Raw genomic sequence first — 18,198 nt, 5'->3', positions numbered from 1 at the left:
GAAATTTCCAGCAGCACTCAATTTTCTTTAATACAGTTAGCCTATCCTCATAACTAAATACAAACATTGACTTTTCCTCCTTGGAAATAAGTATATGTGGACATCTTTAGCATAACATAATATACAAGTGTTACAGGTTAACTTGGGCATATATATAAACCTTGGAGGTCAAAAACAATGGGTTAGTTAGTATTCAAATTAGAAATTTCTTTTCCATGCAGACTAGATTTAACATTGAGCACAATGAATTGACTCTACTACTCTTTGATACAGATTTTGGAGAGCTGCCTCTTTGTTGAATCAGATTCTTTATTGCCATGAACTAATGAAACAGATGTCAGATGGCTAATTGCAGTAGGAGAGAAAAGCTACTGACAAAAGAGATGGTTCAGGAACTTGGCCTTGATATTTGAGTATCATGAAATCTCATTGTCTGGGGACTATTCAGAGCCATCAATTACAGTGCTGTCACTATTAATGAATATATTGATGGCATTGCACTGCGGCTTCTTGAAGTAAAGGGTTAAAGTACATGCATATCTTGTAAGATATATTTCATTACTGTTCTGAATGGAGATATACATAGATGTAACAAAATCCTCTAGGAAATTGTATTAACTGTTGGTTTTGTTGTTTTCATAAAGTGATACAGCTAATGAGTGCTTGCTTTGTACCTTTTTTTTTAAGACAGGTTCTCACTTTGTTGCCCAGGCTAGATTGCAGTGGCATGATCTTGGCTGACTGCAACCTTTGCCTTCTGGGCTGAAGCGATCCTCCCACCTCAGACTCCTGAGTAGCTGGGACCACAGACATATGCCACCACATCTGGCTAATCTGGCTAATTTTTGTATTTTTTATAGAGACGGGGTTTCACCACGTTGCCTTAGCTGGTCTCGAACTCCTGGGTTCCAGTGATCCACCTGCCTCGGCCTCCCAAAGTGCTGGGATTACAGGCATGAGCCACCTTGCCCAGCTGCTCTTGCTTGTGCTGTTTACAGTGTTAGATATGAGTAGCTGAAGAGGCACAAGTGTCCATATGCCCAGAGCAATACTGATAAGAAATACTTGAGCGACAGTGCTTGCCAATTTTGTACTTGGAACCCTTTTTGTTTGTTTAACAACCTATAAATTACCAGAGGCAGCCTGATATAATTAAAAAGGGTCTTGAAGTCGGGAGAGGTAGCTTCCAAATCCAGCCTACCCTAGCAGAAGGACATTTGAGCAAGTCAGTTAGTGTATCCAAGCTATAACTTCCTCATCTCTAAAATGGAGTAAAAATAATGGTACCCTCATAGGCAATGTGTTTAAGTTTACTAAAGCAACAGATATGTCAGATGATAAAGCAGATATAGTGTCAGAGGTTTTCTTTTCTTAAGGTTTTTTGAGCTGGAAGTCTGACCGTGGCCTACCACAAGTTGCCAGTTATCTTTTCTTGGATAATTGTTATTTATCCTGAGATTTTATCTTTTTTTTTTTTTTTTTTTTTTTTTTTTTTTTTTTTTTTTTTTTTTGAGACAGGGTCTTGCTTTGTTGCTCCAGGCTGAAGTGCGGAGTGGCACAATCATGGCTCACTGCAACCTCAACTGCCTGGGCTCAAGCAACCCTCCTGCCTCCACCTCCCAAGTAGCTGGGACTACAGGCGAGTGCTGCTATGCCTGGCTAAATTTTTTATTTTTATTTTTATTTTGTAGAGATAGGGTCTCACTAAGTTGCCCAGGACAGTCTTGAACTCCTGAGCTCAAGCAATCCTCCTGCCCTAGTCTCCCAAGACACTGGGATTACAGGCATGAGCCACCACGCCCAGCCAACAAGTAATTGTTAATATTATCTCATTTAGTTTTAATAAGAACACTAATGAAAGGAATTATTATCCTCATTTTAAAGATTGAGAATTAGATTTTCTAGTAGGTTAAAATAGTTCTGTGAGTAGTACAGCCATGACTAAACTTCGGTGAGGAGAGAGCTAGCTTTCCAGGTCTTTCATTCTGATCATATTAAACAATTGAGCTTCCTATACTCTCCGTTGTCTCTTGCTTCTGCGCATACCGTTAGGTGTTAAGAACACTAAATCCCTCATACTCAATTTTAGTTCAGGTATTAGCTCTTCTTTGGATTTTTTTCTCCCTTTCTACAAGCTGAATGGCTCCTTTATGTTCTGGTAATACTGCCTGCAAAACTTAGTCTACTATGTCACTAGATTCTGTTATCTTCGAAGGCAGTACTGACTCCTTACTCATGTCTCTTTGTTGTTGTTGTTGTTGGTTTGAGATAGTCTCACTCTGTCACCCAGGCTGGAGTGCAGTGGCATGATCTTCGCTCACTGCAACCTCCACCCCCTGGGTTCAAGCAGTTCTCCTGCCTCAGCCTCCAGAGGAGCTAGGATTACAGGCCACCACACCCAACTAAGTTTTTGTATTTTTAGTAGAGATGGGGTTTCACCATGTTGGCCAGGCTGGTCTCAAACTCCTGGCTTCACGTGATACACCCACTTTGGCCTCCCAAAGTGCTAGGATTGCAGGCCTGAGCCACCATGCCTGGCCAAAATTTTTTTGTAGAAACAAAATCTCCCTATATGCTCAGGCTGGTCTGGAACCCCTGACCTCAAGCCATCCTCCTGCCTCAGCCTTCCAAAGTGTTGGGATTACTGGCATGAGTCACCACATCCAGCCCTACTCTTTTCTCTATCTCCTGTATGTAATTTAATACCTGATACCGAGTATTCTGTAAATCTTGGTGAATGAAAAGGGAATTGAGAAAGTTATAAAGAACTTTAGAGTAAAAAGTTAGAGGTAAAGTCATGTGTGTTTTTTTTCCTTAATGAGAGACATAGCAAAGAAGTGTAGGGAAGCATTCTCTTTAAAATTCTAACCCTAATTTCTTAAAAACAATGGTCAAGTTCATTGAAATACAACTTTGTCTGCTCTTCAGCAATTTCTAACAAGTAATTTTTAGGACAAAAGGATACAATAAAGTTAATGTAGTTTTATGTTTCTAAAAAGGAAATACTTTTTAAGTTAATAAAATATGGTGTTGCTTGTTGTTTTGTTTTGTTTTGTTTTCCAAGTTTCAGGTTTAGTGTTAAGATCTTTTGATTCCAGATAAAGAACTAACTGGTAGTTACTCCAAACAAAGCTTATACGCTTAAAAACTTGTAGCAATTGGAGATTCCTGGGCTAGATAGAATGAGAAATCAAAGGCAGCTCAGATGTGTGAAAGGGGAATAGATTAGTACCATCTAGCTCATCCCTTCTCCCTCTGAGCCAGTCAGACACAGAAACGAATAGCCAGTTGGGTCTTAATATGAGCCTTTAACATAACTTCTTATTCTGGCAAGCACAGAGAGCTTTCTGCTTAAAGCAATGTCAGCTGGAAATGAAGTTATTATTTTAAATTACAAGAGTTCTGTCATAAAAGCATCTCTGACGTGGGAATACCTGTGTGGGAAAGAAAATACAGAATAAATGTGCATGGAACAATTATTCTAACAGTGGAGTCTGGTGTTTAGTACTATAGTATAGAGATTCAGTTCAGATCAACCAAAACTAGCATAAAAACAATAAACAACCTGAAACATGACAAGAGACCTGCTCAGTTCTGTTATTCTGTCTCTAACTTTCTTTTTAAGGTAATTTATTTATTTGGAATTTTTGGAAGTTGCTTATTCAGTGCTTTAATTTATGCTTCAAAATGTAAGAATGTAGTCACTTAAATTGCCAGTCATTGAATTCATTTGAATCTTATATTTTAAATGTATTCCATTCCTGAAAAATGAAAATAATTAAAATATAATTCTTTTATAATATATTCACTTTGCAAGTTACTATTTAATAGTAATGTAAATATATTGCTAGACATTATATTTTCACAGAACAAAATCTAGATATAAATAATGGAAGTCTGGGTTCTCCAGTGAATTATAAAAGAAGTCATTATGTAGGAAGAGGGTAATATCAAACAGAAACACACACACACACACACGCACACACACAAGAGAGAGACCTTTAATTCTCCCATTTCTTTCTTCCATCTACTTCTTGGATTTGCTTTTATGCTACTATTGTTTGTTTCTTTGTTTTGGTTTTAAAGCAAGCTTAGGTTTAGGTATTTTACTTGGAAGGGAGAATCTAAGTTGATGGTCAGAAGAATTTTTAAAAATCTCTTCTGTAGCTAAGTTTCTTTACTATATAGCTAAGATGTATTGATCATTTACTATGTGCCAGACACCTGGTATTCACAACAGCTTTGTAAGGGTAGATTCTATTTTTGTTTCCATTGTATGGAGAAGAAAATTGAAGGTGAAAGAGGTCAAACAATGTTGCTATCTTCATACCCCTTGTAAGAGGCAAGGCTGGCACTCAGACCCGTGTTTATCTAATCATAGAGCTTGAACTCTTAACCACTATCAGGGACTACATAAGTACTTCATTGTAGAATTTTTTATTATTGAAAGGAATTCTCCAGAACCAGAAAAAGATCATACCTTCTATATAGCTTATGTTTCAGAATATGGAAGTAGATCTGTTGGTAATGAGCCTTTCTTTGTAACTCCGTCTCCATTGGCATTCTAGACTTATTGAATAATATTTTTATTTATTTTCATTTTTATTTCAGAAATGTTTTGCCGTATAAAAGAACTTTGTCTCAGCATAATAAAATCCACATTTAGGAATCCTGACTTTTACTTGAAGAAACATTCTGGTTTTGCCATTGAGTACTCTATTTATTTTGCTACTAATTCTTTCATATGGTCAAATGAACAGTCACGTCTTACAATGTTGAAGTAGCAGGTTAAAGTATATCCATTAATTTTCATCATAGATAGGTCTCCTTAATTGACTCTTTGGGACTGAAATATTTGTATCCTCTGCATCATTGTTCTAGTTTTAAGTACAGGTAATGTTGACCAATAACCTGTTTTAATAGGTAAAAAACTGTACAAAATCTCTTTGAGGTATTTTTTAGGATTATTTCTTGCTACCTGGAATACTTACAGAAACGTAGAACTGAGACCGGGTGCAGTGGCTCACGCCTGTATCCCAGCACTTTGGGAGTGCTGGGTGGATCACCTGAGGTTAGGAGTTCCAGACCAGCCTGGCCAACATGGTGAAACCCCATCTGTACTAAAAATACAAAAATTAGCTGGGCATGGTGGTGGCACGTGTGCTTGTGACCCCAGCTACTTGGAAGGCTGAGGCACGAGAATCGTTTGAACCTGAAAGGCGGAGGTTGCAGTGGGCCAAGATCACACCACTGCACTCCAGACCAGGTGACAGAGCAAGACTCTGTCCAAAAAAAAAAAAAAAAAAAAGAGAGAGAGAGAAAGGAAGGGAGAGAGGGGGCAAGGAAGGAAATGGAAGGAAATAGAAGCGACCGTAGGTTCATCTGGTCCAGTTTTTCTCCTGATAAGCATGAAATCTTAAGTTGGAGTTCCACTTCTGGTTCTTTTCCTTTTACACAATGATACGTCTTTTGTCTGTCAATCCATTGCTGTACCTTTTAAAACCTGGGTCAAAACTTGTATTATTAAGGAAACTTAACCTTGTTAATAATATTGTTTGCTCTGCTCGTTTACATTTATATCCAGTTAACACAAAAGCATTTTAAAGCAAAGGAATGTTTTAGGAAAATTCATCTGTACAATGTATTTAAGTACATGGAGAGAATGTCAGCAACTTAGAATTTCTTTGTGAATTTGTTTTAACCTGTCACATTTGTATATGCAAATAATAATTGTAGTAACATCTCCACAAATAGTCATGCCATTTTCAAAAAGTATATAAGCCTTGTAAATTTTTAAGTAAAATGGAAGGTCTTCAAAGTGAAACATTTCTATTATGTTGCCGTGAAACCATGGGATTTTTTTTCTTGTTTTTTTCTTTTACCTCATTCAGTAATGCAGTCTTATCTACTACCCACTTTTGAAGTTTGGCAGTATTAATAATAAATAATGCTGTAGTTTTACTTGAACGGAAATTTTTTAATTATCTAATCAAGTTTCCCATGTTTGACTTTTTTTTTATTTTTAGTTGACACATAATAATCATATTCATTAGTGGAATACGGAATGAATGATAGTTCCATACAGTGTATAATGATCAAATCAGGCTAATTAGCGTATCCATCATTTGTCATTTATCATTTCTTTGTGTTGTGAGCATGCACAATCTTCTCTTAAAGCTTTCTGAAAATATGCAATGAGTTACTGTTAACCATATTTACCCTAAAGTGCTATAGAACACTAGAAGTCATTCCTCCTCTCTGATTGTAATTTAGTATCCGTTAACTAACCTCCTGCTTATCCTCCCCCACCCCACCCACTGCTGTTTATTCCCCGGCTACCCCACCACCCTTCTCAACCTCGAATAACCACGGTTCTACTTTCTACTTCTATGAGCCCATTTTTTTTAAGCTTACACATGTGAGTGAGAACATGTGATATTTATCTTCTTATGCCTGACTTATTTCACTTAATGTCCCCCAGACTCATCCATGTTGCCAGGAATGACAGTATTTCATTTTTTTTAATGGCTGAATAGTATTCTGTTGTGTATATGTACCACATTTTCTTTATCCATTCATCTGTTGATGGACACTTAGATTGAGTCCATATCTCGACTATTGTGAATGGTGCTGCAGTAAACGTGGGATACACATATCTCTTGAATATACTGATTGTCCTTCCTTTGGATAAATACCCAGTAGTGGAATTGGTGGATTATATGGTAGTTTCATTTTCAGATTTTTGAGAAAACACTGTTTTCCATAATGGCTATATTAATTTATATTCCCATCACCATGTTAGACTATTACACAGGATTTCAGAAATTATAGTCATTTTGCTTTATTGATCTAAATTACGTAATAAAGGTAAGTTGCTTCTAATCAGGCTTATTCTTCTGGGATTAGGTCCTTTCCTTTCCCTTATCTTTCTCTTCATGAAATTGTAGAAGGACCAATGAACAAAAATTACATATTCTCTATTCAGTGTTTTCAAACCCCTCTACCCTTCTGTTACCATTTGCCTAACAGTGTTTTCCTGCTTTAGAGTATGGAAATAAAAAGTCATGACCTGCAATAATAAGAACCATTTTGGAATCCATAGTAGACTCCATGATGAAACTGAACAAAACTGAAACCAAGCCTGGGCAACATGGCAAAACTGTATCTCTACAAAAAATTAGCCAGGTTTGGTGGTGCGTGCCTGTAGTACCAGGGTTACTTGAAGGAATGCCTTGAGTAAGTTGTCCAGGTCGTTGGCGTTTTGAACAAAGAATTGAACAAAACCCTCAAAGTAACAAAGGAACAAAATACATGAATAATGCAGCGACAGCAGGGATTTGTGAAAGCGAGAAAGCGCTCCACAGGGTGGAATTGGGCCCGAGCAAGCGGCTCAAGGGCCTGGTTACAAAGTTTTCTGGGTTTTAAGTACACCTTTTGAGGTCCCTGTTGGCTGCCCTTCATCTGGATGAAGGATTTGGTCTTTTGCTGATTAAAGGCTGAGGTGAATTGGCACCCTATGCAGGACATTTGCCCTTTCCATCTGAGGTGTAGTGGAAGTGAGAAGGTTGTAGGGAGAAAAGTAGTCTTTGATCCTTTGTTACTCCAGTGTGGGGAGATGGGGCTTTTCCTTTCAGTTTAGCTTTAAGAAGTGTGCGTTAATTGGCTTTAGGTTCCCTGCCCTAGACCCAGGTGTTTTCCCTTTGATTGAACTTGAGGAAATTATCACAAATTGACCTTAGATTCCCTGCCCCTAGACCTTGGTGTTTCTCTTTTAGGAAGTTAGCACAGATTGGCCTTAGATTCCCTGCCTCCAGACCCTATTCTCCTGCCTCACCAGCTACTTGGGAGGCTGAAGTGGGAGGATCACCAGAGCCCCGAGAGGTGGAGGCTGCAATGAGCCATGATCATGCCACTGCAGTCCTGCCTGGGTAACAGAGTGAGACCCTGTCTCAAAAAAAAAAAAAAAGCAGAAGACTGAAAGGAAGCCACCATTCTTTTTACTCCATGTAGATATGACAGCTCTTTTGAAAATAAGCTGAATCTTGATTACTTCTACACTGCTAAATAAAAAACTGATTCTTAGGAATAAGGAAGGAACCTGTAAAGAAATAATTATAAGTTTTGTTCCTCTGACCTAAAAATGCCTTATTGGTAAAACCTCTCATCACCAACACCCACATACATACGCTCAGAAACATAGATCTGTTTTTAGATGCTGTAGTCTATTCAGATGTCTTTTTTGTTTCTGTATCAGTTTACTTCTTTTTAAAATTACTTTGATTTTAGGTTATAATTTGAAATTTTAGAATATTTATTCTTTTTGCACATTTATTGTATCAGTTGAACTGAGTACCAAAATGCCAATTTTCTACCAATCCTATTGAACTACTACTGAGATCTCATTGAATTTATAGGTGTTTATTTAAAAAAAAAAAAAAAGAAACTGACACCTTTACAATGCTGAGTATTCCCAGGTTATGGTGGAGACCTCCCTTCATTCAGGTCCTCTTTTTTTTTTTTTTTTTTTTTTTGACGGAATCTCACTCTGTTGCCCAAGCTGGAGTGCAGTGGTGCAGTCTCGGCTCACTGCAAGCTCTGCCTCCCGGGTTCACACCATTCTGCCTCAGGCTCGTGAGTAGCTGGGACTACAGGCGCTCACCACCACACTCGGCTAATTTTTTGTATTTTTAGTAGAGACAGGGTTTCACTGTGTTAGCCAAGATGGTCTCGATCTCCTGACCTTGTGGTCCACCCACCTGGGCCTCACAATGTGCTGGGATTACAGGCGTGAGCCACCACGCCCGGCCCAGGTCCTCTTTTAATGTCTGACAGTAAAGTGTTTTTTTTTTTTTTTTCTGTATAATTTACATAGGATAAAACTTTACTCTCTTAAAAGGATTAAGTAGTTTTTAATATTTTCACTAAAAACTACTGAATAACAATATTCAGCAACCATCACTGCTAGAACATTTCTATCACTCCAAAATGAAAACCCCATACCCATTAGCAATCACTGCACCATTTCCTCCTCCCTCTATCCCCTGGAAACCCATAGTCTACTTTTCGTCTCTATGGATTTGCCTATTCTGGACATTTCATATAAATGGAATCATACAGATTTTTTTTTAATATAGTCTTTTGTGTTTACTCCTTTCACTTAGCATACTGTTTTCAAGGTTCATCCATATTGTGGCGTATGTCAGTACTTCATTCCTTTTTAAGGCTGCATTGTTTTCTGTATGGATATACCATTTTTTTAATCCGTTCATCAGTTGACGGACATTTGGGTAGTTCTACTTTTTGACTCTTAGGAATAATGTTGCTATGAACACTCAGGTACAAGTTTTTGTGTGACTTGTTTTCAGTTTTCTTGGATATATACCTAGAGTGGAATTGTTGGGTCATATGTTAACTCTATGTTTAACTTTGTAAGAAACCTCCAAACTGTTTCTTACAGCAGCTGTATCATTTTACATTCCCACCAGCAATGTATAAGACTTCTGATTTCCCCACATCCTCACCAACACTTGTTTTCTTTTTCTTTTTTTAAATTATAACCATCCAAGTAGTATGTGCAGTATCTCTTGTGGTTTTTGATTTCCATTTCCATGTAACTAATGACATTGACCATCATGAGCTTTTCATGTCCTTATTGGCTATTTGTATGTATGTGGGCGGCAAGCCACCCAGGTGTTGAGGCAAGAGACCGAGGGCACGAGCTTTTCCAGTATAATAAAATATATAAAATAAGAATAGTTATACTAGATATAGATCATAGATATGATTACATATCAATGTCATTAATCATTAGTTTGTAGCAGTTACTCTTTATTCCAATATTATAATAATCCTCTCTCTACAATCATAACCTAGGAAAAACCAGGCCATACAGAGATAGGAGCTGAGGGGACATAGTGAGAAGTGACCAGAAGACAGAGTGGGAGCCTTCTGTTATGCCTGGACAGGGCCGCCAGAGGGCTCCTTGATCTAGCGGTAACTTCAGCATCTGAGAAGATGCCCGTTGCCAAGCAGACCATGGTCTAGCGGTAGCGTCAGTGCCAAGGGAAAACACCCGCTACTTAGCAGACCGGGAAAGGGAGTCTCCCTTTCCCCGGGGGAGTTTAGAGAAGACTCTACTCCTCCACCTCTTGTGGAGGGCCTGACATCAGTCAGGCCTGCCCGCAGTTATCTGGAGGCCTGACCGTCTCCCTGTGGTGTTATGCTTCATTGGCCACACTCCTGGTCCGCTTTCATGTTCCATCCTGTACACCTGGCTCTGTCTTTTAGATAGCAGTAGCAAAATTAGTGAAAGTACTAAAAGTCTCTGATATGCAGAAATAATGGCGTAAGCCTCCCTCTCTCCCTCTCTCTCTCTGCCTCGGCTGCCAGGCGGAGAAGGGCCCCCTGTCCAGTGGACACGTGACCCACGTAACCTTACGTATCATTGGAGATGACTCACACTCTTTACCCTGCCCCTTTTGCTTTGTATCCAATAAATAACAGCACAGCCAGACATTCGGGGCCACTACCGGTCTCCGCGTCTTGGTGGTAGTGGTCCCCCGGGCCCAGCTGTCTTTTCTTTTATCTCTTTGTCTTGTGTCCTTATTTCTACAGTCTCTCGTCTCCACACACAGGGAGAAAACCCACCGACCCTGTGGGGCTGGACCTTACATGTGTATATCTTCTTTGGATAATTGTCTATTTAAATCCTTTGCCCTTTTAAAAATTTGACTTTTTGTCTTTTTATTTTCTACTTATAAGAGTTATTTTATATCTTAGAAGACTCTATCAGATATATGATTTGCAAATTTTACCTCCATTTTGTGGGTTTTCGCTTAATAATGTCCTTGAAAGCACAAAGGTTTTTAATTAGATGATGTCTATGTTTTTTCTTTAGTTTCTTGTGCTTTTGTTGTCATATCTAAGAATCTGTTGCTTAATTCAAGGTCATGAAGATTTATACCTATGTTTCCTTCTAAGAGTTTTATAGTCTTAGTTCTTGTATTTAGGTCTTTGGTCCATTTTGACTATATTTTGTATATTGTGTAAGGTAGAGGACCAAATTCATTCTTTTGTGTTCAGTTGTCCTATAACACAAAAAATGCACATTAATTTGAGATGAATTATAGAGCTAAATATCAAAAGAAGAAAAGTAAAACCTTATTAAGATACAGAATATCTTCATAACCTTGGAGTAGTCAAAGATTTAATGAAAAAGCCACCAAAAAAGCACTAGCCATTTTTTAAAATATTAGCTGGACTTTATTCAAATTAAGAACTTCTGTTCATCAAAAGATCTTATTAAGAGAGTAAAAAAAGACACACCATAAACATTATTCACAACACATAATCTTTAACAAACGATTTGTATCTAGAATATGTAAAGAACTCTATAAACCAATAGAAAAAGTGAGAAAAAGTTTTGAACACAAACATCAAAAAAGGCTTTCTGAATGGTCAGTAAGTACATTAATCATCAGAAAAATAAATATTAAAACCACTACAACATACTCTGCAGACCCACTAAAATGGTTAAAATTTAAAACACTGATAATACCAAGTGTTCATGATGATGTGGAACAACTTAAACTCATATGTTGCTAGTGAAAGTGTAAATTGGTACAACTATTTTGGGAAAATGTTTCATACTTTCTACTAAAGCCTAACGTATATCTACCTTGTAACTCAGCAGTTCTACTCCTAGAATCTATCCAAGAGAAATAAGTGCAGATGCCCACCACCCACCGAAGACATGTTGATAGTATCTCTATGTTTAGGAGCCCCAAACTGGAAACACCCATCAGTAGTAAAATGGGTAAATACATTTTGCTATATACTGCAGTAAAAAAGAACAAACTAATACTACATACAACATGGATGAATCTCACAAAGACAGTACTGAGCAAAAGAAGGCAGACACAGAAAAATATATATTGTATGATGCCATGTAGATGTAGTTTCAAGAGCAAGTGAAACTAATCATGGTGACAGCCCTCAGTATTGCAGTTACCTCAAGATCTGCAGGAGGTAAGTTGAATATTTAAAAGGGAGCTTTTTGCAGTGCCAGAAATGTTCTCTATCTTTATGTGGTTGGTGAGTATATGAGTCTACCACAGTAAAAATGCACTGAACTGTATATAAATGTTAGACGTTTACATTTTACTGGTATACTTTAATTAAAAAAGTGAAATGCGTGTATAGATATAGATTGGATGAGGTAGACATTGTATTTAATTATCATTTATTGAAGATATTAAACTCATTAATTGAAGATAATATTTTCATTTTACTTGAGTCAATTTTAAACAAGTCCTCTATAGAGTTTTGACAAAAGAGAACCATAATTGCTTCAGTCTTTATTAACAGACTTTAGAGATCACAAATGAGAGTCACAAGAGAGAAAGCCTGCAGGGATTGTCTGTGTCTTCCTCCAAAGAGGAAAATCATGGTGAATATTTTGAAGAAGCTTTAAATTAAAGCAAGTGATTCTTCAAAGATTTAAGTCCTTTACCTAACAGTAGTCTGTGATAATTGCTACAGTGCTCCCAGTGGGAATATGGTACATTTGAGATGACAGAAAGACTAGGAACCACTACTCCCGAGTATGTTTTCATTGCCATTAAAATGCATTGCTTTGCCTGTTTAGTAAGGAAGTCACTGAACATTTGAGCATGTACATCTCAGTAAAATTCAGTTCTACCAACATTGTAGTTGTTGGCTTAGTAAACTGAACTTTAAAGATTTTTCTATTTTTGTGGGATTGTGAGGATCACAAACTACTAAAATAGAACAATTAACTCTGGAAAGCTTTTGATGATTAACTTTATTGGGTGAGTACACTCATCCCCCTTTATCTGTGAAGGATGGGTTCCAGGATTCCACACAGGTATCAACATCTGAGGATACTCAACGTCTCATTCAAAAATGGCTTAGTATTTGCATATAACCTAAGCATATCCTTTCATATACTTTAAAACATCTCTAGATTATTTATAATATTATACCTAATACAATTTGAATGTTATATAAATAGTTGTTGTATTGTTCAGGGATTGACAAGGGAAAAAAGTCTGTATGTGTTCTGTACTGATGCATTTTTTTGGTCCAAATATGTTCTACCTGCTTGGTTCATGTCGCAGATGTGAAACCCACTGATACGGAAGACCGAACTATTAATTTAAAAGTTTTTTGGATCATCACTAAATATTTTATGATGAATGATAATGCTGATTGTTCAATTTTATGATTAGGTTTCTGTTCACTAGTCATCAATATATATTTGAGGAATTTGTTTTTTAAAGGGACAAAGCATTATACCTATTTTACAATGTAGATAGGTAATATAGCTAGGTAGATTAACCCTTAATAGCACATGAGAAGCATCTTAGACTAGCCATAGTTGGGTAAAGAAAGGTTGAGTCACAAGAGTAAATAATAACTCCCTTGGAACAGAGCAAGGGACTGTCAGGAAGCATCAGGGTCTATGTAGCTTCAGATGAATGCAAAGGGCTCTTCTTTGAAGAATGTACCTTCTTCAATCTCTGCCACAGATATTGTGCGACTGGAATCACTATGAGGTGCTCTTCAAGTGTTAATTCACAGCTAAGTGCTTCTCTGTCTTTGGCTACTCCTTAGGAAAGGAGGAGGGGATATGGGTATTTATGACCGTCTCAGTCCAGGGCCCTTACTACTTTTGTCTTTTGGCTTTTACTTCTGCTAGTGCACCTTCCTGTATGTCCTCAATTTGTTTTGCTCCAGAAAGGAGACTATTCTGTTCTGCCTTCTAGAGAGTCTCAATTGGATACTACCTTCTTTTCTTTTTAGTATGTCTCATTCTTACTAGGATAAGCAAATAGTATTATTGCAATACAGTTAGTGGGAAAAACTGTTCTAAGATTGTTACAAGATAAAGGAAACAAATGTCAGGGAATATTCATGCACATAAGAGTTAGTAAACTAGTTGGCACTCCTAGCAATCATAAAAGAGATGTGTCTTTGCTGATTCTTAAGAACTCATTGAAAACCATTTCAGTTAAGTAACCTATTAGAATGATAGCTGAAATATCTATAAAAGACATAGGGAGTTCCTTCATATAACCTAAAAGTGGTGCAAACAGAACAAATACTTATGTATTTTAAGTTAAATCAAAGTAAGAACAGACAGCACGGAAACACACCACTAATTAATGAAAGAACTGTTTGTAAAATAACAAAACTTATACCTTAGAATTAGGTTATGGCTACACATAGTGACAATGAAACACAGTAAAGAAATACAGGGATGAAACTCAGCATTACTCATCAGTAATGATTTGAAACAACTATAATTATTAACCAGTACAGTTTTGACACAGGACTTAATAAGATCTGTCCACTATTTATCCTGCAGATGTCCAATATTCTTTCTTTAAGTTTTGTATTCATGTGTGAACATTTGGGAAATACACTCCAAGGTCTAAGTATTTTCGATGAAAACTTTTGGTGTCTTTGTTATACCACATTACATTTTTCTTTTTTGATTTGTTTTTCTTTTTTTCTAGGAAACTGACTGGACATTCTTTCCACATGGGCTATAGCATGGCGATTTTGAATGGCATTGTAGCTGCTCTTACTGTGGCGTGGTGCCTCATGTAAACCCACACTGGAGCAATATTGTTGGCAAAACTTAATCATAATTGCTTTGTAATAACAAGAAGGAGCATCATTGTCTACTCACAAGACCGAGAAACCTGCTGTTCATTATGTAGTTCAGATATTTATCACAGTCATCATTGTGGAAGACCTTTTAAAGCATTGTTTTAGAATGTCTGAGTATTAAGATACAGATTAATTGGGAATATCTGAGTATTAAGTTTTAAGTACTTTCTTCAGAGTATAAGATGTTCACCTCATCTTTTTACTTCTGTATGTGTAGTTCTTTCAAGTTGTAGGAAACATTTTAATGGAATTTAAACTCAAAAACTTGAATACAGGACAATGCTTGCCTTTTCATGTATGTACTACATTTTTTGCTAAGAAATACTGATATTTCTGTTTAGTTGAGCTAGAAATACTTCTTATTTATACATTTAGGAAAGCAAATAATGCCTACTACTCCGACTTTTATAGAAGCTACTTTTAAATCAGAATATTTAATTTTTGATATTCATATAATTAATAGAAGTTGCATTTATATTTTTTATGGGGCATAGTTCCTTATGTGTTTTTTAATGTATTTTCATACTACATATTGAATTTGTATGTTTTTAAAATTATTACATCTAGACAACTGTAAACATTATTTTTTTAGCTAGTGCAAACCTAGTACCTGCCATTTTTACTAATTTTTTTCTTTAAAAAACACAAAAAAGCACATTGACCTAAGTTTAAAATTAAATGTTTATTTTTAACAAAAAATGCCCGAAAAAAGGTAAATTATTTAAGTCATTAAAATATTGAGAAATTTGAAATTTTTACTATTTCCACAATTCCAAATATTTATCTTGGTGTATATATTGTTACTTTAACAGAACTTGCATTATTTTGTTTTTAATAAATATAAACATGAAATTTTTATATGTGAGAATGATTGAACTAGTTTGTTCTTAATCTCAAAAATTTAGTTAACAAAGTAGAAGAGGTATTTTGATACTAGATATTAAAAACTACATATAGTTCATATAATTTTATAATTTTCCTAATTAAATGCACTTCTGTAATTGTGATATTTTGTTTTCTAAGTAATTAAGCCTTAATTTTTCCCCTCTGTTACTAAAGACTTTTAATGTTTAGAAAGTTACCTCAATTTTAGAAAGATGGACTATTTACAAAGCTGTTTTGCCTGGCCATAGGAAAACTTACAATAAGAAACCATTATGTAGTCAAACTGCTTATTCAGGCTAAGTGGGAAATGAATTTGTGCAGTGCGCTCCCTTATTATCTACTGAATGTTGTTACCGACTAAACAAGGTTTGTAAAAGTCTAGCATTTCTTTTACTATTCAAAACTCTTTGGTTGGAAATGACTAATACTGCTCCAATTTAAATTATCTGAAGTGTGTGTATGTGTGTGTGTGTGTGTGTGTATCTAAACATCAATCCCATGGCTTAAGTATTCCTACCAGAGTGGTGGTTGCCGTGAATCTATTTTCACTCCCTGCCTGCCTTCCTGCACGCTTAAACTCCTCACCCTTTGACTCCAAAGAGCCCTTTCATTGCAAAGATGTATACAAGTGACAGAATCAGTTTATCTTCTCTCCACCCCTGTGTATTCCCACCCACCACCAATGTGAGTAACTCCCTCCAGATTCTTTGTGTCTAATGACTAAGAAAGTTATTAACAGTAGACCCCAGAGATATGTAGACCCTAGACAGTCATGTGCCATATTAACAACATTTTGGTCACAACAAACTGTACTTAGGATAGTGAATCCCCCCATAAGATTATAATACTGCATTTTTTACTATACCTTTTCTCTGTTTAGATACACAAATATGTACCATTGTGTTACAGTTGCCTGCAATATTTAGTACAGTAACATGTATACAGGTTTATAGTCTAGGAGCAATAAGCTATACCATATAGCCTAGGTGTGTAGTAGGCTAGGTTTGTGTAAGTATACTCTGATGTTCACACAATGATGAAATTGCCTAATGATGCTTTTCTCAGAATATATCCCTGTCATTAAGCCAAACATGACTATATATACCTACAAGATATATATTAATATAGAAATAGAGAGATATGTATCTGTAAGATATTTTTGTGGAATCCTATTTCTTCTGGACTGTTACTGCCCTTTTTTGGGAAATGACCCTCCTCTCTCCAGTCTGACATAGGGTTAAAATATAAATCATCCATATGCAGAATGATTAGGCAAGGATAGTTACCTAACTCTGGCTGAGCTAATCCTAATGTCATTTTGCCTGGCTACAATGAATAGAATAGAGAAATGACTTCAATGAAGTATGTCTCTTCCCAGGATTTTTCAACTTGAAATTAAGATGTGACGAAGCTGGGAAAGTACAAGCCCAGGAAATGCTGGCAGCTGTAGTTCAGCCAGGCTCAGTGGGAAAGAATAAGGCTGATACGGATATTGCTAATGGCATTACCCTGGTCCCTGAAGCCCAGTGGCAATCCTGCCATTCTTGATACGTGAGTCAATAAGTTTCTCTCTTTTAGCCTTTGCTGTTAACATTGGCTTTTGTCATTTGCAACAAAACAAGTCAAAATGAGCTTATCTAGCAGCTGGAATCCATTACTATTATGAAACTGACTCAGATGATCTCATCTCTTCATGTGTAGCTTACAGCATTCTATTTAGTTACTTGTGAAAGATAAACAGGGTGTAAGTATTCCTGTGGCTAGTGATTAGTCTCAGGGACTTGAAAAGACATTTTAGAATAAATTAAGCTAGTTATTATTAATCTTGCTGTTTGATCAAGATATTATTATGTCCCCAAATTCAGTTCTACCTTGTTTAAGTGTTATCAGAAAGAATATTACTGTAGTTATCAAGATATGATTCTTTGGTTAATATAATGAGTTTAAACTACAACTGTTACTTAATATCTTAGCATTTCCCAGTTTCCTTACCTGTCGAATGGGAAGAATACTTAACAAAATACGTAAACTACAGTGAAAATACTACATGTCAGAATTTGTAGGACCTAGATAAAACACTGTGTAAGGGTAATTTATAACTTCAAATACATTTATCAGTATGAAAGTACGATTGAAAACTAAAGAGCTAAGAATGCAGATAAAAAGCACAAGCAGCAGAGTAACACCCCCGCCCCCACCACACACACAAGAAAGATTGGAAATAGGAAAGATAAGGATACAATCAACAGAGACTCACACCGAAGAAGTGGGGACAATATCCAATGCCAAAAGTCGTTTCCTGGAAAAGATATGATTGAGAGACTTCTGGTAAGTCAGATTTAAAAAGAGATTTTCTATATTTGTCTATTTTCCTATTTCTGCCCATTCTCTTGGTTATGTCAAGTACCAGAAACCATCTGTATTAGGGTTCTGTAGGTGGACAGAACTAATAGGATGTATGTATACATGAAAGGGAGTTTATTAAGAAGAATTGATTCACAGAACCACAAGGTGAAGTCCCACAATAGGCTGTATGCAAGTTGAGCAAGGAAGCCAGTAGTGGCTCAGTCCGAGTCCCAAAACCTCAAAGGAAGGGAAGCCAACAGTGCAGCCTGC

The 18,198-nt window shown here is 36.5% G+C and overlaps 1 protein-coding gene across 1 annotated transcript in view; it reads left to right on the top strand.

Moving 5' to 3' along the window:
* The window catches only part of ARL6IP6 (ADP ribosylation factor like GTPase 6 interacting protein 6), a 39,015-nt gene extending 23,057 nt beyond the window's left edge, over positions 1 to 15,958 (top strand). Inside the window, exon 4 of the mRNA XM_003274967.4 lies at positions 14,541 to 15,958. Coding sequence (XP_003275015.1) covers positions 14,541 to 14,634 — 94 coding nt within the window. The 3' untranslated portion in view covers positions 14,635 to 15,958. The remainder of the gene's footprint in view (positions 1 to 14,540) is intronic.
* The last annotated feature ends 2,240 nt before the right edge of the window (positions 15,959 to 18,198 follow it).

The sequence above is a fragment of the Nomascus leucogenys genome, chromosome 17 (genome assembly GCF_006542625.1).
Source record: "Nomascus leucogenys isolate Asia chromosome 17, Asia_NLE_v1, whole genome shotgun sequence".
NCBI lineage: Eukaryota > Metazoa > Chordata > Mammalia > Primates > Hylobatidae > Nomascus > Nomascus leucogenys.
Note: the sequence above shows the minus strand (reverse complement) of the source record. Positions and strands in the feature narration are given on the sequence as shown.